Below are 24211 nucleotides of genomic sequence, written 5' to 3' on the forward strand. Positions count from 1 at the left end.
TGGAATATTACTCAGCCATAAAAAGAAATGAAATGGAGGTATTTGTAATGAGGTGGATGGAGTTAGAGTCTGTCATACAGAGTGAAGTAAGTCAGAAAGAGAAAAACAAATACAGTATGCTAACACATATATACGGAATCTAAGGAAAAAAAAAAAAAAGGCCATGAAGAACCTAGTGGCAAGACGGGAATAAAGACACAGACCTACTAGAGAATGGACTTGAGAATATGAGGAGGGGGTGGGGTGAGATATGACAGGGTGAGAGAGTGTCATGGACATATATACACTACCAAATGTAAAATAGATAGCTAGTGGGAAGCAGCCGCATAGCACAGGGAGATCAGCTCGGTGCTTTGTGACCACCTAGAGGGGTGGGATGGGGAGGGTGGGAGGGAGGGAGATGCAAGAGGGAAGAGAAATGGGAACATATTGTATATGTATAACTGATTCACTTTGTTATAAAGCAGAAGCTAACACACCATTGTAAGGCAATTATACTTCAATAAAGATGTTTAAAAAAAAAAAAAAAGAATATGTAAGTGTACATGCTCAGATAGTTTCTACTGGTCGGGGCGCCTGACAAAAAAAAATTTGGAGCCCGCTGCTCCGGGGGGGCTGTGTGTGCCTTCTGCCCAGGTCCTGCCCGTCTCCATCATCGACTCTCCTGGGGCGGGGCACACTGCGGGCCCCAGTCAACTGGCAAGTGCAAGTTTCTGGAAGAGCCTGACCATAGGTTGGACATTCTGGAACCCACCCCCACCCCCACCACGTCCACTGTGAACTGGCACAAGACAGACCTGGGTTTGATAGAGGAGAGCCATTGTGTTCACATTATACAGAAACCTTTTTCCTTTTACTTGCTTGTGCTGAAGCAGAAGCAGATACTCCTAATGACCTCAGGCTTGTCATTGAAGTGTTACAAATTCAGCTGGAGCCCTTGAACTGCCTTTAAATAAGCTGCTTCAGGTAAGATGTCCAGTGCATGCATTGTTTAGCTTTAGGTTGCCAACCTTCTCTTCTGTGCCAAAATTTTTGAAGAGTCATCTGTCGTGGCTACATGTTTTCCCAGCTTCCTTCTACTCACTCATTTCTTTATCCCTCAGAAAACATCTTCTGTCATTATTTTCTACTAAAGGTGCCTGCAAAGGTCAGCTATTAATCCCTAAATTCAGCCTTTGTATCGGATCCTATCCTCTTTGACCTTTTTTGTGGCACAGGCACTCCTGTGGTTCCTGCCTCTTTCCTGGCTCTCAGAAGACTGTTCTAGATCTGGATTTCTAGGTGCTGATAACTTGCGTCCACGCAGATGGCTAGCAGCACTTCAGACTCCACGTCCAGGCTCCTCCCTGCCCCCAGATCAGCTCCCCTCCCCCTTTTCCTTTCTGAATGCTCTTTAAAACTAGGGTCGTCTTTGATCCCTCCATCCTTCTCTCTCCTGTAGACCGTGGGCTTCACATGCGTTCATTATCCATCCAACACTCTAATTAATCATTTGATGGAAGTCCAAGAAGTGACAGAGCTACAGTTGGACCTGCTCTGGAGAACGGAGGAGGAACTGTCCCCCTCTCTTCTCCACAGCCCTTTGGAAACTTTGACCCCAGAGTCTATCCCTAGAACATCTTCATTTCCAGTCTTGCTGCTGGAGGTCCCCACAGGTAACCCAGAGCTTCAATTAATGTGCTGGCTCCCTAACCCCCCATTCTCATCCTGTCCAGAACCTCTCGTTCACCACTTCCAGATTCCTGGGTCAAATAAGCAGTTCTGATGGCCATGCACCCTGTGGCACAAGCCTGGCTGCCTATGAAATACCTACTCTCTCCTTCTTTCTCTGTAAGAAAACCCACGTTCTGTTCAGGTCTGGGCTGTAATGTGCTCAGGGAAGTTGGGCCCTTCCCTCAAAACCAGGGGATAACCACGTTGGCCTAGACCAAAAATGGTAATCCCATTCCTCTTCCCAGTGATTGATTTAGGGGAGAAAAGTGTAAAATTTCTGGTCTATGGGACCAAGATAAATGCTAGGTAGGCATTTCTGTAAATTTATCTCCCTGATAAAAAGAGACATATGCCCAAGGAGAACCCTTCTGCCTGCCTCTTGACTTTGGATGTGATTTTGGGAAGACATGATAAAGATAAGTGGTGGCAGTCATATTGTGACCTTAAGGGGATGACAAGAGACGCTGACCTCAGCCATGGTGTCACTGAATTAACCAACTCTGGAATTATTTAACTCCAGATTTCTTGTCTTGTGCGATTATATAATGTCTTTATTATTTAAACCACTGCTTGTTGGATTTTTGGTTCTGTGTTTACAGCTGAGAGCACCGTAACTGGTAGCTCCCTCAACACCACCCAAGGGGTCCCCACAGTGATTAATGAATCAAATATGAACTCTTTGCTCTAATATTCAGTGCCCTTCCTGGGTATGGCCCCAGTCTAATTTTTGGAGTCATTTGATGCTGCACTGGACAGTTACCCTTCCTTGCAAGCCAGACAGAACTCCTGTAATCTCCTGACACATGTGCTATTTACTTCACTCAGCATGTGTTCCTCACGTGTCTCAACCTTCAGTTGTCACTTCTCCACCAAGTCCTTATTCTTCATCTCAACCCTCTTGGGTGCTCTTTGTAACCTTATCATGGGATTTCTACAGTCTTGCTGTTTTGCAGTTATTTATGTACATGTCTCGTCTCCCTCAACTGTAAGATGCTTAAGAGCAGAGTTAAGTCTTACCCATCCATATGCTCTGCAGTGCTCCGCATGGTGCCCTGAACATAAGCAGAACTCAGTAAATGTTTGCTCAGTTAAAATAAGCCCTGCTTTGATCTGTTTTATTTTGCTTGTGAGTCTCACAAAGGGCTAAAAGCATTTATCTCTTGGAAATAATCTGACTTTAACCTTAGACTAGTGTCAACCATAACCTGAGAACTGATTAAATGTAAAGACTCATATATGCTACTTCCAAACCATAAGGGAGGTTTAACTGAAGAATGCAGCTCAACCTCTTACAGCAGAAACATCATGAATTCCCTGTATTTAGCCTCCAGCAACATGTATCACTAGTTTAACTTAACCTATTCACTTTGACAAAATAATATTTATTTAGAGGGTCACCACTTTATCCTGTTTTTACAAATGGTACTTGTTATAATCCTTTTCGAATTTGCAATATTATAAACTCCTGAAACACATTTAGTACAGAATTCTCAAGAGCAAGAATCTTCTTCGAGTTGGATCAATTCCATGTCAAGGTCCACTTCATGTATATGTTGCTAAAAACGCAAAAGTCCACAGGGCAAGTGTTTTTTTCCTAAAGAATTGAGACTTGGACCATTAAATACTTACAGCTGACTGTTGAACAACACGGTTTGACCTGTACGGGTTCACTTAACAGGCAAATTTTTTTTTTTTTCTTCAATAAATACACAGTTGGCTCTCCCTATACTTGGGTCCTGAATTTGCAGATTCAACGAACTGTAAATCCTGTACTATGTTTATGATCGTGGTTGTTTGAATCCTCAGATGCCCAACTGAGGATACAGAAAACCGACTATGGGACTTTAGCAGCCTCGGTGGGTCCCGGAAGGAATCCCACGAGGAAACTGAGGGACAACTGTATAACCATAACAGTGCAGCTAGAAAAGAGCCACGTGTTCATTTCTAATACCATCCCCTACTTGGCAACTATCTTTAGCAGGATATGTTGTTAAATCAATACTTGCTATTTTCAATGATTAATTATAGGGGTTTTGCTGAGAATTATCAACTTCACATCACTTAAAAAGTTCTAAGTGAAAATATAAATTAGTTGAATTAAGCTTAAGCCTTGATTTGGTTTGCTTACTTTTCACCAATTAAAATACATTGCATTAAAATACATTTACTTTTATTTCTAGTGATTTTAACACATTTGGATTTCACATATCCCAAGGAAATGCTTTCTTTTTAAAAACACCTATATATAAAATAAATTCTATTGTGTTACCTTTTCATTTTAAATTTATTAAAAGTACATTGAAAGTTAGTTTTTATATCCTACATAAAACCCTATTGAGAAGGAAGATTTTGATGTCAAAAACGTATTTTCAAATGCATAAAATATAGCCTGGAGATTTCCATATTGAAGTGTGAACAAAGTTTACTTCTGGAGAGGAGGGTAGAATTGTAACTTTTATATACTTCTTCATGCATTACTTGTACAATTAAAATTCAATCTACAGAATTTTTTTTTTAGGTGGATGAATGCACTTGAGAACACTGATCTGCCTTGTTCCCACTTACACTGATAGATGTGGAGGAAGGTCTCGTTGAGCTTGTTGGTGAAAAGAGGCTCAGGAAGGTCCCGGAAGAACTGCTTCACCATATCTGCCACGTCGTAAGCGGACTGGTCCTCGTAGCTGACGTTCTCAGGAAAGCTCTCGTTCATTTGACGTAAGGCATGGATTCGAGACTTCACGCCTGATTTTCGAAAAAGACCCACCTGAAACAAGCCACAGTGACGTGTTAGTGAGGCCGCCTTTGCCCCAGACGTTTTCTTCCTACTGCAAGCACACTGAGGGAGATGAGAAGGTGATAGGACCAGGACTCGATGACTTGGAATTGCATCCAAACTAGTATATTGTAAATTACTAACTTAGCTACTTTGGGCAGTGGCTGAACACTGACTTCCTCTCCCATGAAATGAAAATAAGAATAACAGCCCACCTTACAGGGCTCCTGAGAAAATATACGTGATTGATTGGGCTTTGTGACTTGTCAAGTCTTTCTTACAACATGGTAGACGTTATTTTTTTATTCATTTATTTAACAAGTTAAATTAAATACCCCCTATATATCAGGCATACTTATATCTTCTAAGAGTCATTAGTGAGCAGGTCAGACAAAATTCCCTACCTTCTGGTGTGTATACTTTAGTGGGGGTTTTGAGAAACTTCTGTCAATGGAAGGTTTGGTGGATCCCAGATAAGTAACCATATCCAATGCCCCTTTGAGGGAGAGGTTTATAGGGAATATGCTCATGAAACAAAATATCGTTAAGCACATATTTTGATTGATAGGTCTTACTTATATGCTTTTCCTTCTTCAGAATCCTTGTAACATATGCTTCTCATATGATGCACTTACTACTCTACCTGGTTAGTTATTATGTGTAGAAGCTATGGCTGTAGTGAGAATGATTCCTAAGTGGCTTTTCTTCAGACTTCAAGACATTGTATTATGCCTTTTTCATCCTTAGGGCTTAGACTCCTCCTCTGCTTGACAAAGGAATGGAGCAATAAGGCACCGTGGGGATAATGCCCCTAACAGGAACGAGTGAGGGAGAGCAGAGCCCTATGAGGATGGAGGTTCCTGCAGTGGTTTCCAGGTTATGCTGTAGGCTCTCCCCAGGTGGACCTGCCGTCACCCCAAAAGAACTGAGCTTCTCTGGGAGCCCAGGCTTATAGTGAATTCGTATGTCTACTATTTTTAAATGCCTATAGGGCACTGAGTTTCTCAAAACTGGTTCTTCAACCCTCAGTCTCCACTCTTTTCACTCCCCAAGGGCTCACTGGTTGGCCCACTTCCACATTCCCAGTGGTCAGAGAGGTGGGCAGCGGCCTCGAGTCAGCGCTGCTCTCCCTCCTTATTCCTGGGGAGACACGCCAGGTTGTCTCACTGGCTGCTCTGTGTGCCAGGCCGGCCTCGACCCAAGCTCAGGGGTCTGAGGAGAGCTCTCTTGGTTGCTGCTATAAACGGAGAGCAGCGCTAATTCTTTTAAACTGCGTAACAGCAAGGGAAGAATTCCAAGCAATTAGAGAATACTCAGGTTTTTGTATACGTCAGCTGAATGGATCGCAGGGGCAATTATACACCGCTACTTTTTGTGGCAATAAAGACAGAATTCTTAGTAATACTTCTTGGCATTCCAAGGCTTACCACCCTAATTTCACAGAACAGGATATTCAGGCATAGTATCACTTAAAACATTAATTGCTTTCTTTTTTATTCTTAAAGTTTGGAATGTCTAGAAAATGCAGAACGTTGCCAAGAAGAATCTAAAGAGCATTTCTCTTCCTCTGGCAACTGCTCCAAATTTCATCAGAGGGCATGAGAAGAAAGCATGTCCTGTCAAAAGAAAAGCTCAAGATGTCAAATGAGTGATTATCCAAGTGAGATCCAGCCTTGATGTGTTTACATCTCAACTCTTCTGATTCTGGAAGGGGGCCCGGACCTTGCCTCGGGGCTGTGCTGCTCAGGAGTTCTCAGAAGCCAAGTGCCCCGAGGTGAATTCCGCAGAGTGACTCACAGTTATCCTCCTGTGACTTGGTATTATTCCATTTGAGAATTCCTGTTATTATTATGTTTTAATGGTAGAGAAATATTGATCGGATTCTATAAAAAGAATAAAGCAGACAAGTGTTTGTGTGGACATCGCAGAACGAGATTCCTCTTTTGTCCTCTGTGTCTTGCTGGCTTTGATTTTGGGGGCACGGTGATGTGCAGGTACACACATATCCCAGTGATGTTTTCTTTGTACTGTTTTGTTTCCAAGTTTCTTTCTAGTTTCAGCAAATATTGTGATTTTAATTATTTTAGACATGTCCGGAGCTCTCCAGCTGCGGGCTCCGAGCTGCTTGTTCTGACTTAGATCTCACAGGATGTCCACAGGGTTGTCAGGTATTTATTTGTTCTGCCTCAATTTCTGACAATAACCTTCCCGTCCCACCCTTATCATCCAAGGGACGTGGGAAATATCTGTGGGTTCTGGGGATTTTTGTTGGAAGCGCCAAAGGAAAGTTTTTTTCCTAAGCCTAATAAAGTAAAGGTGGTCTGAAATCAGATTCCAGATGTTGGAGTGGAGAATGGCGGAAGGGAAAGATGGTAAGGGCGCCTGTCTTCAAAGATGTCACTGAGCTAATGTAAGAACTAACCCTGGAACTGTCCTACTTCCTGCCTTCTTGTCATGTGACCGTGGGAATTTTCTATAGTTTAAGCCATTTGGGGGCGGGGCTTCTGGTCCCTGGAGTGAAAAACTCCCTGGGCGTGGTAAATAGAAGCTTCCTCTAGTGATGTAGAGGTCCTGGAACCAGAGAGAAGAGCTTCTCCTACCCATCGTAGAGCAACCAGGGGTGTTGGCCCATGGGATTGGCAACCATCATTTCTTCTTCTGCAAAAAGCTTTCAGAGCAGTGATAAAATTTGCATTTTTGGCTAATTTTTTTTTTTTTTCTAAGTAAAAAGTGGAGGACCAAAGAAACCACTTTAAAATGGGTTTCTTCTAAGGGCACCCTTGTCATCATAGCCGACGGGAGGCAACCCCAGACCCTTCAGCTTCATTACGAGGAGGACCCAAGATGTGTGAAATGTCTTTCATTTGCTTCCGTGTCTGTCACTGGTGGGCGGGTGACCTGGGTAGTCACACGGGGACCCACACTTGGTTTAATGTTCTGCGGTCACCGTTTTGAAATTCTTCATAATTTATATGCACTTTCATTTTGCACAAGGCTTCACAAATTACACAGCAGGGCCTGCACTCGTGTACCTCAAAAGCAAGGCTCTAAGACTCTCTCTTAAAAGGTAAGAATAGAGGTCAGCAATGCGAAATCCATGTTTTAAGCTTCTCTCTTGCACATAATCTCTCACTGTAAAGATAAAAGGATGAACAATGAGGGTTGCTCTGGTCTAGTTTTACTTTCCTCTCTCTTTAGTCTTCCACCCAAAAACTCAGCTATGAAAAAGCAAGGATTCAAAGTATAATTTAAAAAGATAGGCACTGGAACATCGCTCATCTTACCCGAGGTAGGCAGCAGGGAGGGTGGTGAGCAGGCGGCAGGTTGACGACACTTGTACTGAGCATGAAGTGTCTTCCCAGCATAATTGGGCTTTTAAAACTTACCGCTCCATTAGGAGGAGAGCTTGGGCATGAGTGCTGCATTAGAACTCAAATTTCATCTAAATAATATTAAATCTCCTACTTGGCATCCTGTTTATGCTAATCCTTTCAGCACTTAATGATGTTTATCAGGACTTGCATTTCCTCTTCTTTAGGGATGTGCTCCGCTAATGAAGAAAAGTTGGTCTTATTCAGAGAGAGAGAGGTTCCTAAGAACAGTATGTGGTGGGTTCTTATTTGGAGCACTGCAGGTTTAGCCACTCTCTGCCGTGACTTCATATTCATCAGGGGCTGGGTATAACCTATCCTTCTGTGCAATTGATGTAGGGCAGAAATAAAAGCTCCGCCAACAAAGCCTGCTCGTCTCACACACTGCTGTGTCTGAATACAAATGGTTCAGAACTGAAGGCTGAACTCCCTATTTCATCTCCAGCCAGCTGACAGGGCAAAAATGGATACACTGTGTTTCCTCATATGGAAGCTGTTTGGCACTTGGGGGTGCAGGAGGTGGAACGGTGGTCTTGTTTCAGGACTCTGTAGGGCTGTCTTCAGTTGTGTGCGATGAATGTTTGAGAAGAATGCGTAGCATGAGGGAGAGAGGCTGAGCTTATTGCAGGAAGCCTCCCTCCCTGGGATGAGGGGCTGAGCCCGGGGACAGTCTTGCATGGTGGTTCGAGGGGACCATGTAGAGGCAGGCAGCAGAGAAACCAGTCAAGGGTGGTTTAGAGGAAGGGTATTCTGAGACCCTCTGGTCTTGCACGGCCGGTGGGTGCTGAGATCTCAAGAGCCTGTGTAGACCTGAGTCTTCCCTTCAGAGGAGGTGCCGCTGGCGAAGGAAGGACCCTCATCTGGTGTGTGTCCGCTCCTTCCTTGTGACTCTTGTCCCTCCTCTTTCTTTTCTGATTCATTGGCTTTTATTTGCTCGAGTTTGCTCTTAAATCTCTAGAACAGTCTTCCTCCTGAGCCTGGTTTTCTTCGATTCTTATTATGTTTCTCTAGTTTCCCCTTGTCCCTTCCTATGACCACCTTCCTTCTTCGCAGGGACCAGAGGGGGGCTCTGTGTGCTGCCCACACTCTGTGCTGATGAAGGGGAGGGACATACAAGGTGGGGGCCCTGCTGGCGTTGGGTACCCCATAAGGGGAGGAACTGGATTCCACGAAAGTCCCTTTGACATCTTGAGGATTTTTTCTTTTGACGGATACAAGAGAAGGGTTGCCTTGTTCATTGCGGTTACATTTAGAATCAGTATTTATGTCTATGAAATGAGTCTTTTTTCTTATAAAGCTTTGCCAGCATACTGTTTTTCAGTGTGGCGTTCTTCCAGATTAAAAAAAAAAAAAAAAGTTATAAGCCTGAAATGGAGACTGGGAATAAGCCAGCGAGTAGAGATTGAGGAGGTTTTGGTGCCACTGTCCTTCTCTCTGTTCGTATGACTTTGTCTTCAAACAGGAGACTGGGCCCAGTAACAGTAGTGATGCTGGTGATACTCATTATTCAGAATCTACAGGGGGCAGGATTGGTTTCCACTCTACATAAAGACTATACGGTGAGTAGAGTGGTAGTATTACAATGCATTTGTACCCAATCTTGTTCGAGAAAGAATTCAAGGTGACTTACAATGATCTATAAAGTACAGTAAGATGCAATTAAACATAACAGATGAGAGGACTAGAGCAAAAGGAAAATAAAGATAGAAAAGGTTAGCAGGAAGTAGGAATGAGGTTCACACACAAAATTCATGCCCCCAAATTATATATATTTACTACAGGCAGAACATGCATTTGGCTTCAGTAATTCTAGCAGCCAGTGTAGAGAGGAAAACATATCCAGCTGAATGAGTCTGATGTGCCTAATATAAATACAGACCAGTTATCTAAAAACAACAATTTTTTCAGGTGCTGGGGCCAGAGAAAAAAAATTCTTTCATTCTTACAGAAAAGACACCACATGATATAATGATCAACATCATCAGCACAATCCTGAGAGTGAATTCATCAATGAGTTGTTTAGGGCCACTTCTCAAAGTGTCCCTCAATGCTAGAGATGGCATCATCCCAAAGTCCACTGGGATAAGCAATTCTAACAGGTGGTAGCAAAGTGCACTTGTTAAAATCTTGGACTCTGTAGACAGATTTTCAAGCAAGGGTTGGCTCCACCATTGCCACCTAGGGGCTAACCCTTCCCAGGGTGGATATGGGATTAAATGAGGCAATGCTTGCAGGATACTTAATATGATCCCTGAAACATGCTGGGCACGCAAGAAAGGTTACTATTATTGAATGAATGGCACAGATGGCCTGCATTTACTTTAAGCATTCCTGAACAAACACTGTTTTCTCTGAATAGAGCTTTTGCTGATAAGCATTAGCTAGCTGGCTATCCATTAGAATGTTTGGAACAAAATATTTTCTATGCTTGGTAAAAGGCAGAGCCAAACACTCTAAGAGAATCAGCCAAGAGGGGAGATGAGTCTTACATACCCTTATGAAAACTGAGACGCTTGGAAAAACATGTGTCTGAATAACAGGCTACTCTCCACAAAATACAATCTTGGGTCTGTACTAATAAACCAGTAAAAGTACAATTGAAGCCACAAAGTCCTATGCCAAAGGGCATGGTTGCAGTGCTTTCAGGGCTGCAAAAGAGATTAATTAGAGTGGGTATTTCCAAATATTCACTTGAGCTCACCTCCCCAAAAAGTTTTCTCAGTAAAATACCCACAGACCCTCTACCTTTGATTAAGGTGTGCTTTTGATAAAAACTCTAAAATTAAAAAAAAAATCTAATGCTTAACAAAGCAGATTCAATGGATTGCTCTATTGGGATGTTATTCACAAGTCAATTAATATTGGGGCATCTGCCAAAGATAAGCACCATTAGTTTAGTTTTAGACAAGTGGTCTATTGCCCTCCTTTCTGAGAAACAACAGGCAAGCCATCCAGGCCATTTCTCAAACAAAGCAGCCATCACCACCACAACAGTACAGCAACCACTGTTACCCTCACTATAACATCTAAATATGAAAAAATGTAGATATGTGTATTATCTAAATTAGGAGTGGGAAGGGAAAATGGAATAATGCATTTAATTCAATCAACAATGGCATCGAATGAAGAAGTTACTCTTATTCTTACTGAAAACTGGTATCAGATTCATCAAGAGACCATCTTGATTCTTAGCGTGATCTCAGCTCTGGGGTAGAGACAAACATCAGTTCATCAATTCGTGTAGCTCAGCTCATTCCTGTCCACTGAGCCCAAGGCCAAGGGAAAATCAATGAGAAGTGCAAATAATCTTAGGTTGGCACAGATTATTCACATGGTATTACAGAGTATGATGAACAAAAGCCATTATAGAATAGTTGCCTGAAAATACCCCCACTACTCAAGGTTGTAATTTATCAGGCAGAATTTTATTTTGGACCGAATGTCTAACAGAGAAACCAATGAGTGTTAATTCCGAGGAGCAAAGGCTTGGCCTGGTTAATTATAGGATGGGTTGCATTCTGGGCCAATCAGAGTCCACCATTGTGATGGCTCCCCCACAGTCCTGGAGACGAAAATGATCTCCAAGAATTTTGTTTAGCTTGAGCTTTTTAACCAACTCCACAAGATGAGGGAATACTTAATTTAGCTGATATTATTTTCATATTTTTAAAAGATTTTTTGATGTGGACCATGTTTAAAGTCTTTATTGAATTTGTTACAATATTGCTTCTGTTTTATGTTTTGGTTTTTTGGCTGCAAGGCATGTGGGATCTTAGTTTCCCGACCAGGGATCGAACCCGCACCCCCTGCATTGGAAGGCGAAGTCTTAACCACTGTTATCACGAGGGAAGTCCCTATTTTCATATTTTACTTGCACATTTTAAAAACATATAAATAAATTTGTCATGGTGCTGCTTCAAAAAAAATTTAATAAAGGGAGATATAAAGACCTAATTCTGGTTTTAAAAAAAAAGACAAAGAGGGATAACAGAATGCTGTGAAATCAATGGTGGCACTGAGACCATAATTAAAAGGAAATGCAGTAGACAGCCTTACTCTCAGTTTCGGGGGAACACAAATCAGCCATCACGGGTACAGATGATTAACATTAGCTTTCTGCAGTCACTCCAGGGTGTCCTTCAAGTTGCCGGTGAGGAAACATCCTCACACAGCTTGACAAGGATGTCACCTGGTCAGATTAAATACTGACCTATAAAGATCACAATGCCTTTTATTTTGGAGAGGCATGTCTTGTCTGATCCTGGACAGATCTGGCTCTGCCTGGAACTCCATACATCCCAGACTGTGCTTGGGATTTATGACCCTACCTGATCGAGGCAGTTGCTGCGTAGATACCTCAGGGCTTGCTGGATACTCTGTGGCAGGGGCTGCCCCGTTCTCTGGACGTGAACGATGAGAGGAATGCCAAAGACTGTCTTGTCTCTGTAATCAGGAACTTTCATCCTCTTCATGAACTTTGGAACTGCCCTAGAATTCAGAGAAAGCAGGTCATGCACGCCTCGTGGAGCACACTGTGGGGACAGGCTGTGAGAGCAAGAGGGAAGCCAAGCTTTTGTTGGAATATTGGACAGGCACGGGGGGATTCAACATTTCTCTCTTAATTATTCACATTACATGGAAGGACTGTGTGTGCCCTGTGCCTCTGTTAGACCTCTAACCATTAAACAGCATGACTCACGTTAGCAGAATGGATTTATGGCCCCGCTTTCAAATCAAGTGCTCGACTTTCCAGTTTAATTGTGACAGACACACTTCTCAAGTGATAAACACTTAAACGTCCCCAACAAGACATAACAAAACAAATTAAAAAATACATCAAGAAGAAATCTGGTTGGGGTTGGGGGAGAAAGAAGGGGAGAGAAGATAAATCACATCCCTAGACTATATCCTTACTTTTCTAGAACCAGTTGTACCTTTTAAAGGAAATTTTAATACACAAGCATATATTGATTTGACCACGCAGTTTATAACTTTCTAAAATATTTTTATAAAAGCATTGCCGATTCTTTTATATGACAATTAACAACACATTTTATTTTTTTCCAAATCCACCAAATCATCTAAAATAGGTCCACATTCAAGTTCCAACATATGCTTTTGTCAATTCCTTATTCCAAAGGTTTACTGCATATTCTTGTTTTTATTTGCCAGTGAAATAAAAGCAGAACTGTATTTGAAGAGTTCAATGCTCTTTGAATGAAGCAGTGCTGTAAGTGTTGAGCTCTGCATTGGGCCAGAAGGTACAAGAAACAGATGTTTCTTTGCAAACTGCCAAAATTACTTGATGGCAAGTTTATTTTTAATGTCTCTGTTCACAACTAATTACTCTTTACTTGTCCTTTTTCCTTCTTGGAGCCTGACTGCCTTCCCTGGAAACTGACAGAGAGCTACAAATAAAGCAATGCTTCCTGCAGGCTACATCACATCCAAGCTTTGGCAGCCCAGAGGTGGACAGTAAGGCAGAACTCTGGGCATTATTTTCAGGAGATTGGCAGTGAAGGCAATGAACGGATTCTTCAGAAATCAGAAAGTAAATGCTGAAGTGTTCGCGATCACATACTGAGCCCTGGAACAAACGGTCCCCTCCTAGGTGAATGGGCTACGCACCACGTCCAGCCGTGTTTGTTGGACATGGAGTGCTTCTCCATGATGGCCGTGAGGCGAAGCAGCGAGAAGCGCTGGAGCAGGTTCAGCTGGCCGGCTGTCTGACCGCTGATGTGGGGCGACGCCGTGGACGGCTGCGGCTGGTGTGAGAGCTGGAAGCTGTTCCACCGGAGTCGCCTTTACCGGAAAGACCGTCAGAGAAGCCAGTCACAAAGCGGACGTGTTATCGGAAAATACAGGATGTTATTAATTGTTAAGTAGCTAATCAAAATAGTTTCCGAGCCAAGAAAACCACAAAGCAAATGGAACAGAAGACACAAAATGTACAGGATAAACAGAATAAACTATTTTTCCCAAGTCTGATAAATCTGGAAAAAGTCATTATCTGTTTCATTAGGAGGCTTGAATAAGTGATATAATAAATTTTATGTGTTTGTTTATTCCTAAACTCATTCCCAAAGTGTTGAATGCAGCTGAGACTGTGTGTGTACGTAAGAGAGAGAGAGAGAGAGACATTCAGACAGACAGACAGACAGTGACAGAGAGCCAGAGATCGCAAACGTTTGGGAGCTGTAGAGTACTGTCACACTGCTGTCTTGTCTCCGCACTCTGACTGGTGAGCAGCACTGACAAAGCACTCCTGAAGTGATGACACGTCAGTCAATGAGCCCCGAGAGCCATCACTGCCTCAGTGAGAAACCCAGCAGCACATACAGTAGGTAGGCTGTTTCTACTGCTAAGGCCCTTCCAGGGACATTGTCTAAGGAGCTTCTGAAATGGCCGTTGTAAAACAGCTTTTATGTACTTAGTAATCGGCATTTTCAAGCCAAAATAAACTTATGAAGTGTGTATACACCTTAGATCTCAGAAATTTCTCATGGAGTTTTTTAAAAGTTTAAAATTTGGGGTAGAGATGCTTTGCAAGGTCATGGGAAGAGCCTGTGCACAGGCAATGGACCTGCTCATCAGTGCTTTGCACATAAGAAGCTCAAAAACTTTTTTTTTGCATAAAACCAAGATTGAATTAAAGGGTAAACACTAGGAGAAATGAATGTGAGTTAACATGGATTCAATCACCACAATATCTGCACAAAAGACATACTACTGTTCAAATAATTCCCAACCGCATACATCACTTAGGAGAGTGTTAAATATTTAGAAGGTACTCTATAAATGTTTGTTAAACACACAGACCATAATAATTATGAAATGGATTAAACATCATTTCACAAAGTCATGCCACCAACCTGTTTGGCCTGGTCAGAGAGGCCCCTACTCCAGAATCCCTCCTTTCTCTGACTCCAGCGGCCTCTGATTCATTAAGCGACGCTCCATCTCTTTCCACATCACTGGGTGTTGTCCGACCTTCGGAGACAGAATTGCCTTCAAAGTCTAAGGTGACCTGACTATGAGGGGGGAAGGGGCAGAAGCCAGCTTCTCCGGCCAGCGCATGATGTGTCTGCAGTTCAGGTAACAGGTTTTTGGACCAGTCATCCACTACCTCTTGGAGCCCGTTGACATGATGCAGAATGTCATCTAAGTGAGGGAAGAGATCGTCCTTCTCCAAGTCCAAAAGATCCCCGGTGCTGGCATACAGGTGGGAGCCGGGGACGTTGTCGTAGACGCTAACTCGACTCGCTCTGTGGCAGGACGCCATGAGCCTGGGCTCCCCGGCCCCAGGGCCCGGCTGTCTGCCCAGGGAGATGCTCCCAGTCCTCCAGTGAACCCCGCTGCTATTGTCTGTTGGTGAGAGGCTTTCGATAGAGAGCGCCTTGGGGAACGTTCCTGGTTTGTGGTCCTTGGGAATGTGCACCACCAAGTTCTCTTGGGAATGAAACTCGCGTGCGTGGTTTTGGTCCCCTGCATCCCGCAGTGCTGTCCCCGCCAGCACATCCAGGTCTTCTAAGTACATGCCCCCGCGCTTGTGGGCCTCCTGGCATCTTCGCTCCTTCAGGCCGGGCGTGCTCACCCCGCTGCTGCTGTTTTCCGACGGGCTGCTCTCACCGCTCCATTTGCTGGGCCCCGGAAGCCCTGTTTTGCAGGCCGCGGGGGGTGAGCTCTGGAGGTCTCCATTTGCAATCTGGGTGCACTGCATGGCCTTGAAGGACTCGGGCTCCTGCTGCAGCACCGGGCCGCTGATCACCAAGCCCCCGGTCCGCCCCGACCCCTTCTGCCTTCCCTGCGCTCCTTTCCCCCGCAGCGTTTCCATGCGTTTCAGAAATGATTTGGCTCTGGCCCGGGTGGGCTTCTCATTCTTTGGGTGCAAAGGGTGCTGGAGACCGTCTTTGGGGGACGGCGGGAGGCTGCTGCCACCCAGCGTGGCGTCCAGCATGGCTGGGCCGTGGGCGCAGTACTGCCCGGGGCCGTCCAAGGCCTCCCGGCCGGCGCCGTAGCTGCCCGGCTGGCTGCGGCCGTCGCTCCCGCCGCTGCTTTCGCTGTGAATGGAGCAGACCTCGGGCTCGCTCAGGTCGGTGAGGACGCTCTCACTGCTGGTCGTGTTTCTCATCCTAATGTCTCCTGACGACCCGTTTCTGTCTCCGCCGGGAAACAGTGCGTGGAGGTCGTCCACGCGAGACCACCGGCGGCTGGTCCTTTGGAAAGTCCATTTGTTGCTGATGCAGAGATCTTCCTCATCAGAGTCGTCACCCTGGGAAACATCAAGGATGACGCTCATTTACAGGTGGCTGGGATGGAGAGGGGAATCTAGGTGAGCACAGGCATGGTACCCCCACCTCCTTTTCTCCTTCCTTCCCTGTCGCACATGCTCTGGGTTTCCTGGGCACCTTGGCTGGGTCCCTCCACCGTCTTTATGGTCCCTACACCCTCTTCCTTCCTAGTAGCTGGAAGATTCCTTCCCAACCCGCGAAGCTCTCTTTCTTTCAGTTTTCCTTCCTTCCTCTCTGAGAAGCTTCCTTGACTGATTACAAAGAGGAGGTAATTACCATCAACTAGACAGCCTAAATATAAAACACCTGCAGTTCCCCTTTTCACATAGAAACTTAATCAGGCCATAAAATGCACTTTCTTCCCTGAAACCTCTTCATGGAGCCCTAGGACCATATTTCCAGCTTTCCTCTTCTGAACCTTGGAGTCAACACTCCTTAGTCTCCAGACTTGATTCTTAGCGTATGTTCCCTGTGTAAGTTAACGGCAAAATTATCTCCGAATTCCTGGAAGTAGAAACTTGGGAGCTATTCTAGAGACCCCTGGTGGAGGAGAGTTCAACCCAGCCTGCACGGCCGGGCAGGTTTTAATTAACCCTGAATTGGAGTGCCTTCGTAGGACACGCTTGTCCGGGTGCCGAGGCCCCACTGCTTTGCCCTGTCGTACCTGCTGCACCTCACACATTTCTCTTACTTGTCTGGGTCCTGCCTGAATTCGTACCCCCTGAGAGAGGACAGTCTGGGTTCCCTGAGGCCAGAGGTGGCTTTGTTTATCTTTGCAAGTCCCTCTGGCCAAGCCCAGCACAAACTTGCCATCTAAATAATTTCCTTCAGAGATGAACTGAATCATCTGCTCCTTCTTCCTCCTCACCATGCGTATGACCAAGACCCAACTCTGAAATGATTCTCAGATCTGCTCCCCCATTCATATCTTCACTCCCATTCCCTAGTGCAAGTCCTTGGCACCTCTGGCTGGGTTATCACAGTAAAAACCAGGCCAGCATCTTCTCCATCTAAACAGCTTTCCACTGTGTAATCCAAGTACGATCACAGGATTTCCCACTTTAGAAGCTTTCAGTTTCCCTCAGCCCTCCTAAGTCTTAGTATGGCATTCGAAGCTCTTTCAACCTGACTGCAATGTGCTTTTCTTATTTCAGCTGTTCCTCCCAATCTTCCTGCATTCTGTTCTCTGACCCGCAACTATGCCCCAACACCCAGCTCTGTTACAGGATTAAGAGCCTAAGGGGTATATATGGTCCCCACGTCCTTCCCTGGTCCCTGACCATTCTTGGGTACTCAGCTCATGTGTCTCTTTGAAGCCTTTCCTGACAGCCCCAAGACAGTGACTGCACTCCCTCTGTGCTCCTGTAGCATTCGGTTTAGACCTTTATTGTAGCATTTATTATAATACTAACTTAAACTCATGTCACAAGCACCCACTCTCAACAGTTACAGGTAAGCTCATCAAGCATATAGTAACTGCTCTCTCTTTCTATATATATGTGTGTGTGTGTGTGTGTGTGTGTGTGTGTATAGTTAATTGGATTAAGTTTATTTCACTTTACTTTGACATCCGGTTCTAAGACCTGGTTCTCAGTGCTAGTAGTTAATACCAGTTAGACTTAGGTGACTGTACCCAAGTTGCTTACTCTCTCCAAAGTAAGTTTCTATCATTTATAAAATGGGACTAAAAACAGGCCCTGCCTCATAGGTTCGCTGTGGGGATTAAATGAAGTACTGCATTTAGTAGTCCCTCACTGAGGAGTATTTGTTCATCTGTTATTTTTCAGTGTCTGTTCAGTTGCTTCTGTGCTACCTGTCCGTGTAAGACAGATGGCTTATCTATCTTTCTATGTATCTGGCATCCATCTTATCTCCTCTGGACTTTGCAATATATTGTTTTCAAGGAAAAATAAACAGATGCTTAGTCAATAAATGTGGGATCTTCCCATTCTTATTTATTTCCTGAAAATCTAGGTTTACATGAGTTGGACTAAATGACACATTTGAACTTTCAAGTATAAGGTGAAAGAAGGTAAAAAACAATGGTACTCACAAAGAATTCCATAGCTGTGGGAACACAGTAGGAAATTAGCTCTGAGTTTTTAAAAAGTTGTGTAAAACTTTGGCGAAAGAGTTTAAAAAATTGTACAAGTGGAAAAAAAGGCAAGACTATAGGATGATGAGTCAAAAATATACTTTCTTTGTAGCATTTTCTACTTCCTCTTTCCCTGTGATGGATACAATAAACCCTGAAATCTGAGAGTCATTTAAATATCAGGTACTGTGATAGGTTGAAGGTTGAGTTTATTGGATTTTCATGGCACATTTCAGGAAGCTAGTGAGGAGAAGTTGATATTAAGTAAGCATTCTGAAAAAGCCTTTTAGCAAATCGTTTCTGAGAAGGCAAAAGAAGGATATGCTTTTAAAGAAAATACCGATATTTAAAAATAGAAACTACAATATTTAGTGTTAGCTCCAACGAGCTCTCTAAAGTGAGCCCAAACTTGGTTACTGATGCTAGCAAACCACATACTAGTTGGATAAGGACTTCTTTATGTTGGTTTAGAAAAGATGCCAAGCTGGGCACTGTGGGCTGGGGATGGAAAGCCTGCCCCCGTCTGCTAGGCTCTAAAGAGCTTATTATACTAGCTGTGGGCAAAAAAGGGATATTTACAACCCAACCAAGGCATATGAGAAAGTGGTAAACTCCTGGGAAAAAAGGCAAACAGTTCAGGGAAATTTTGCAGTATTCAGATGGTTTGAACCAAAACAAACAAAAACCAAAGCAATAAAAATCAAAAATAAAACAGAGAAAAAAGAAAAAAATACCCATCTTCTTTAGTACCCTGTGCATGCAATTATCATAGTACGTCCAAAGGGTACTGACACGATTCTGTGTCTGTTTTTCCCACTAGTGCAGGATCTTTGAAACTACTGATAGTGACATACAATAAGAAATACATTTTTCAGTTATAAGATAAATAGGTACTAGAGATGCAATGTACAACGTGATAAATATAATGAACACGGATGTACGTTATACGTGAAAGTTGTTAAGAGAGTAAATCCTAACAGTTCTCATCACAAGGAAAAAAGTTTTCTTTTTCTATTTCTTTAACATTGTATCTATATGGAATGATGGATATTCACTAAACTTATTGCAGGAATCATGATGCATGTAAGTCAAATCATGCTGTACAGTTTAAATGTATATAGAGCTATACATCAATGATATCTCAATAAAACTGGAAGAAGGATAAAAGGAAGTAATCCATATACAGTACCTAGAACAGTATATGGAACATACTAAGTGCTCAATAAATGTTATCTGCTAATTTTAAAAAGTACATTTTCTATCACAACTCAAGGCCCACATACAAATTATGCTAAAGTGAAAGAAAGAAAGAAAGAAAGAGAAAGAAAGAAAGAAAGAAAGAAAGAAAAAGAAAGAAAGAAAGAAATTTGTACTATAATAATTATCTTTGTGCTCTGATACTTTATATTCTAGTTTAGTCTATTTCATTTTTTTTAAAAAATGTTGTTTGCAACCAACCAAATTCATTTGATAACCCACCAACGGGCCATGATTCACAGTATGAAAAACACTAGAGTTTTAGATTTTTATACACTCACGGCACAGCAGACGGTCAGGCACATAGCAGACTCCCCAATAACTGTGAAAGTGTACTGATTGTGTAAGAGATGATCAGATTTCATCTGTTTGTTTGATTTTTTTTAAGGCTAAAAACAAATAGTTTGTGATTATTTAGAAATGCAAAATGGAAACCTTTCGGAGTCAGATGTGTTTATGAGAAAAACACACCAAACTAACTTTATTCTCTTATCTTAATGATTTAGTAAACCATGGAAATACTATAGATGTGGAGTGTCTGGATTTCAGCCAGGAACTGACAAAAGGCTCTCAAGATATTGTTGTGGCCAAGATGGCAAACTGCTGGAGGCTACAGAGCATTTTGTTAGTAGCTGGTTGAGTAACTCCATCAAAGAGTGTGATCAAACTACTGAAAGTAACTGAAGGAGAGATCTCTGGGGGATGCCTTCAGGTTATACCCATTTTAAGAATAACTTGAATGAGTCAGAAGAATTCATGTTTTTTAGATGTGAAGATGGCACAGATTATTCACTAAGTGATCTTGGGCAAGGCACCCACTTGGAGACTCAATTCTCTCAGCTGTAAAATGGAAATGATAACAATACACATTTAGCATGGTTTGTCAACAGGATTAAATGAGATTATATGTGAAAATGCCAGATAAATCTTAAAGTGCAAGATAAAACTAATTATTGTTGTTAGAGCATAGTGATATTGAGATGCATGAAGATCTTAACAGAATTGAAGGATGGCCTGTTAATAAGATGAAATTTCATGAAGTAAAGTATAAAGACCCTAACTTCACACATCTATTATAGGATGTGCAAGATGAAACGGACTTCGTACCTATTAATAGCCTTGAGAGTTGCAGCAGATTTCAGCTTAATATGAGTTAACCATGTAATGTGGCTACCAAACTATGATCACCCACCTTAGGATACCTGACCAGAAGCATGAATCTCAATACTTGGAAGGTTGCAGCCCCACTGTATTCTGCCTGGTCACATATATCAGGAACAATGAGCCACATTTTCAGGGGCACGTGGAAAGGGATTTATTTCTAGAGAAGAGTAATCGGGATGGCCAATGATCTAGACACCACAACCTTCTATGAAGGATGATTGAAAGAACTAATGGTTTGGTTTAGAAAGAAGGAACTCAAGAGCAGTGCTACTCGAAGTGTGGTTAAGGGGCTGACAGTCCTCAAACTTACCAGTCTTCAGTGAGATAAGTTCAGACATTGAGAGTAAGCATTAAAACCATTTGTCACCATTTGGCAAGGCTGTGCTATACGAGTTCATGATCAGTGGACTTGTCTTATTGAACAGGGCTGAGACCAGCTTGGGTGTCGGGTGCAGTAGGCTATAACGTGTGATGTTTCAAGATTAGTTTATCTACCATAACCCAAAGTGTATAATGTACAGGATCCATTGTTTTACAGAAAGATAATTGCAGAAGTTGGCTAGTAGTGAAAGATTGAAGATGAATTTTGGAAATACAGCATCACTTACTTCATTTTGAATGAAAGGTAAAAAAGAATAGCCAAAACTTTAAAGAATTACTTTGACTTCTTCTTTGATTCCACTCAACATATTCTGTGAGATGGGTTTCTTTATGAAGACTAGTATTAAAACAAAGAAACAGGGACTTCCCTGGTGGTGCAGTGGTTAAGAATCCGCCTGCCAATGCAGGGGACACGGGTTCAAGCCCTGGTCCGGGGATCCCACATGCCGCGGAGCAACTAAGCCTGCGTGCCACAACTACTGAGCCTGCGAGCCACAAATACTGAGCTTGCATGCCTAGAACCCGTGCACTGCAACAAGAGAAGCTACGGCAATGAGAAGCCAGCACACTGCAACAAAGAGTAGCCCCCGCTCTCTGCAACTAGAGAAAGCCTGAGTGCAGCAAAGAAGACCCACACAGCCAAAAAACAAAACAAAACAAAAAACAAAGAAACATTTTAGATATGCATTTTTCCCTGTGAGTAGTGTTGCTGTCAATCCAACCTAAATTAGATAACAAGCAAAAAACTCACTGTCAGGAATACTCATAGTCACAGTGTTTGACTGAAAAGTGCGTACAGACTTTTAACATGGGGAATTTCAAAGTAAACTTTTTGTTTAGTTCTGACAGCTGAACAACAAAAAAAGTCATAAGTGCAATCATGATTCTTCATATTAATAGCCTAAGTATACTTTTAATAAAAATATGAACAATTTTTGTAATTCTTTTCTATTTCCTGTTATATTTGTTCCAATTATATTTATTGGAATGCAATTTTGTATCTGTAGAGTCTAATAAAACATTTAGGCTTGTATTTTCTATAACCTTTTATCATTTCATATTTCTAATAATTCCTTTGTAGTGAATTTTACAAACGTTACCTTGGTCAGTGGCAGACTGGAAGTTAAAAAAATAAAAATCAGTCACCATAGACAGTTTACGAAACTTTGTTCTAGATTGAGCAGAGGTCAGAAAACTTTCTGTAAAGGGTCAGATAGTAAATATTTTAGATTTACAGGCCATCCAGTCTGTTACAACTACTCAACTCTGCCTTTGCAGCCAAAAGAATGGGTGTGGCTTTGTTCCAATACAACTTTCTTTACAAAAGCAGGAGCACTAGTTTGCTGACCCCGGATCTAGAGATAGGGGAAATCCATATTCTGTGCTTCTCCAGAGAAATCAGCTGGAATCAGATGGGCAAGTTTACACAGAATCAGCTTTTAGCTTATTATATGGAAGACTTCTAGTAATTAGGAAAAACCAAACTGCCTTGCAATATAATGAACTCATCACGTCTAGATGCTTACAAACAGAGCCTGAGTGAATTGTGATAGATGCTCTAAAAGTATATCCTCTACTGGATGGGAGACTGGAAAAGATGAGCGAAGATCTAACTCAAAGATCCTATGGTTCTAGGACATTCACATGCAACAGTCTTCAATTCAAGACTATACTCTCCAGCCAAGTGAATGATGGAATGAAATGTAACTTCTTTCATGTGACGCTGCTATTCGGAGCTGCCAGGAGGTGTCTTATTTGGTGGGAGGTTTGAGGCTGTGAAAGGCAGTGGGGCGGGTGGGGAGGACGGGGAGGCAGAGGTCAGGCTCCCTGACAACACCCGCAGCTTCTTTGCAATGCCCACGGCATCCGGGCCGGGAGGTGCTGGCTGCAACGTGGCAATTAGTCATTGTTTCTGTGTGGCTTTCCACCTTTGGTCAGGATTTCAGAGAGCTTTGTTAAAACTATAGCTTTAACCAGAAACTTCTTTTGAAGCTGCTCTTTCTCGCCTGGGAAATCTTAGGTAAGAGTCCTGTGTACACGTCCCTCTCTTTCATAATTTAACAGAGATCCTTATGGGAGTTCAGTCTCTGACTTTAGCTTTGTACTCAAAGCTAAACACTATCACATAAACACTAACGTAATTAGGGGATTTCAATGTCGTCATAAAGCAAGTGTGAATTCTGTAGGTAATAATGAAGAAGAAACATTTTTCTGAGAAAGAGTAGCTTTGCATGTGCCTTGGGGTTTTTAATTTAGATGAAACGCCAGTGTTTGGCTTTTTCTAAAAAATGAGAACATTCTTAGCTGAAATTATATATGCTCCAGAGACAAATGCCAACCAGACACTGCAAAAGGAAGGATTTTGTATTTTTTAAACCAAATTTGACCATCTCTATCAACTGGAAACAGGAGCCCATGCAAGTCCACAGCTGTGAGAGGCGGCTAATCCATAGATATACAGAAATTTAGACGTTTATCTTCCATTAAAGTTGACTGGAGCTGAGTGGCTGAGGCCTCCAGTTCAGAAGCAGGGACCTGCCACTTGCAGCGCTGCAGGGGGAGGAGCCTGAGACCCGAGGCGGGCAACTGCCGACGTCCCCAGGCTCTCAGAAATGCCGGGTTTTAGTGAGTCTTTCAGTGAGGTGCCTGGCCAAGATTGAGGACACTCTTCTCCACCTGACTCTCACAGGGAAGATAATCTTGATCTTTAGAGGACTGCTTCTCTCTTCTGCAAAGTGGTAAGGCACTATCTTTTCTCTCCTGCAAAGTGGTAAGGTGCGATTTCATTTCTCCTGGTGCTTTACAAGCGAGTGGCATTTGATGTACAGGAAAAGTGCATGCCTAACTAAGTATGAATGAGGCTTCACCATCTTTATCTATTTGTGGATTCTTTTTTTTTTTTTTTCTGCCTTGGGTCAACCCACCAAACTCTTCAGAATTAAACAAAATTAAATGAGAACCAAGTTCAAAGCAGAGCAATGAGATTCATGACTCATTCACTATGAGAGATCCAGAGATAAATTTCCATGAAGACATTAAATAAATCATGGACTTGAGTGCAAGACAGCAAGAAATATCCTTCTTCTAAAACAACAATAAAAATACATAATTGTATGTATTGCTGAGGAAACCCTTCCAGGTCTCAGGCCAAGGGTCAGAAGCTCAT

General features: G+C 42.7%; 2 protein-coding genes across 12 annotated transcripts in view; one reads left to right on the forward strand and one right to left on the reverse strand.

Annotated features, from left to right (window-relative positions):
- KL (klotho) overlaps positions 1-6416 on the forward strand; it is a 111789-nt gene extending 105373 nt beyond the window's left edge. The window contains exons 14-16 of one of the 3 annotated variants that reach the window (XR_014236922.1): positions 873-966; positions 4287-4428; positions 5992-6416. The gene's annotated coding sequence lies outside the window, so the exon portion shown is untranslated. The remainder of the gene's footprint in view (positions 1-872; positions 967-4286; positions 4429-5991) is intronic. The other 2 variants (XR_014236923.1, XR_014236924.1) reach the window with 2 other exon arrangements.
- The window catches only part of STARD13 (StAR related lipid transfer domain containing 13), a 391062-nt gene that overhangs the window by 17620 nt on the left and 349231 nt on the right, over positions 1-24211 (reverse strand). For 8 of the 9 annotated variants that reach the window (XM_082365302.1, XM_082365301.1, XM_082365308.1 and 5 more), the window contains 4 exons: positions 14730-16129; positions 13486-13659; positions 12186-12345; positions 4279-4477 (listed from right to left, as the gene is read on the reverse strand). In XM_082365302.1, coding sequence (XP_082221428.1) covers positions 4279-4477; positions 12186-12345; positions 13486-13659; positions 14730-16129 — 1933 coding nt within the window. Of the gene's footprint in view, positions 1-4278; positions 4478-12185; positions 12346-13485; positions 13660-14729; positions 16167-24211 lie in introns of all 9 variants that reach the window. The other variant, XM_082365306.1, reaches the window with a different exon arrangement.

Source organism: Balaenoptera borealis (assembly GCF_965194805.1).
Source record: "Balaenoptera borealis genome assembly, chromosome: 18".
NCBI classification, from domain to species: Eukaryota; Metazoa; Chordata; class Mammalia; order Artiodactyla; family Balaenopteridae; genus Balaenoptera; species Balaenoptera borealis.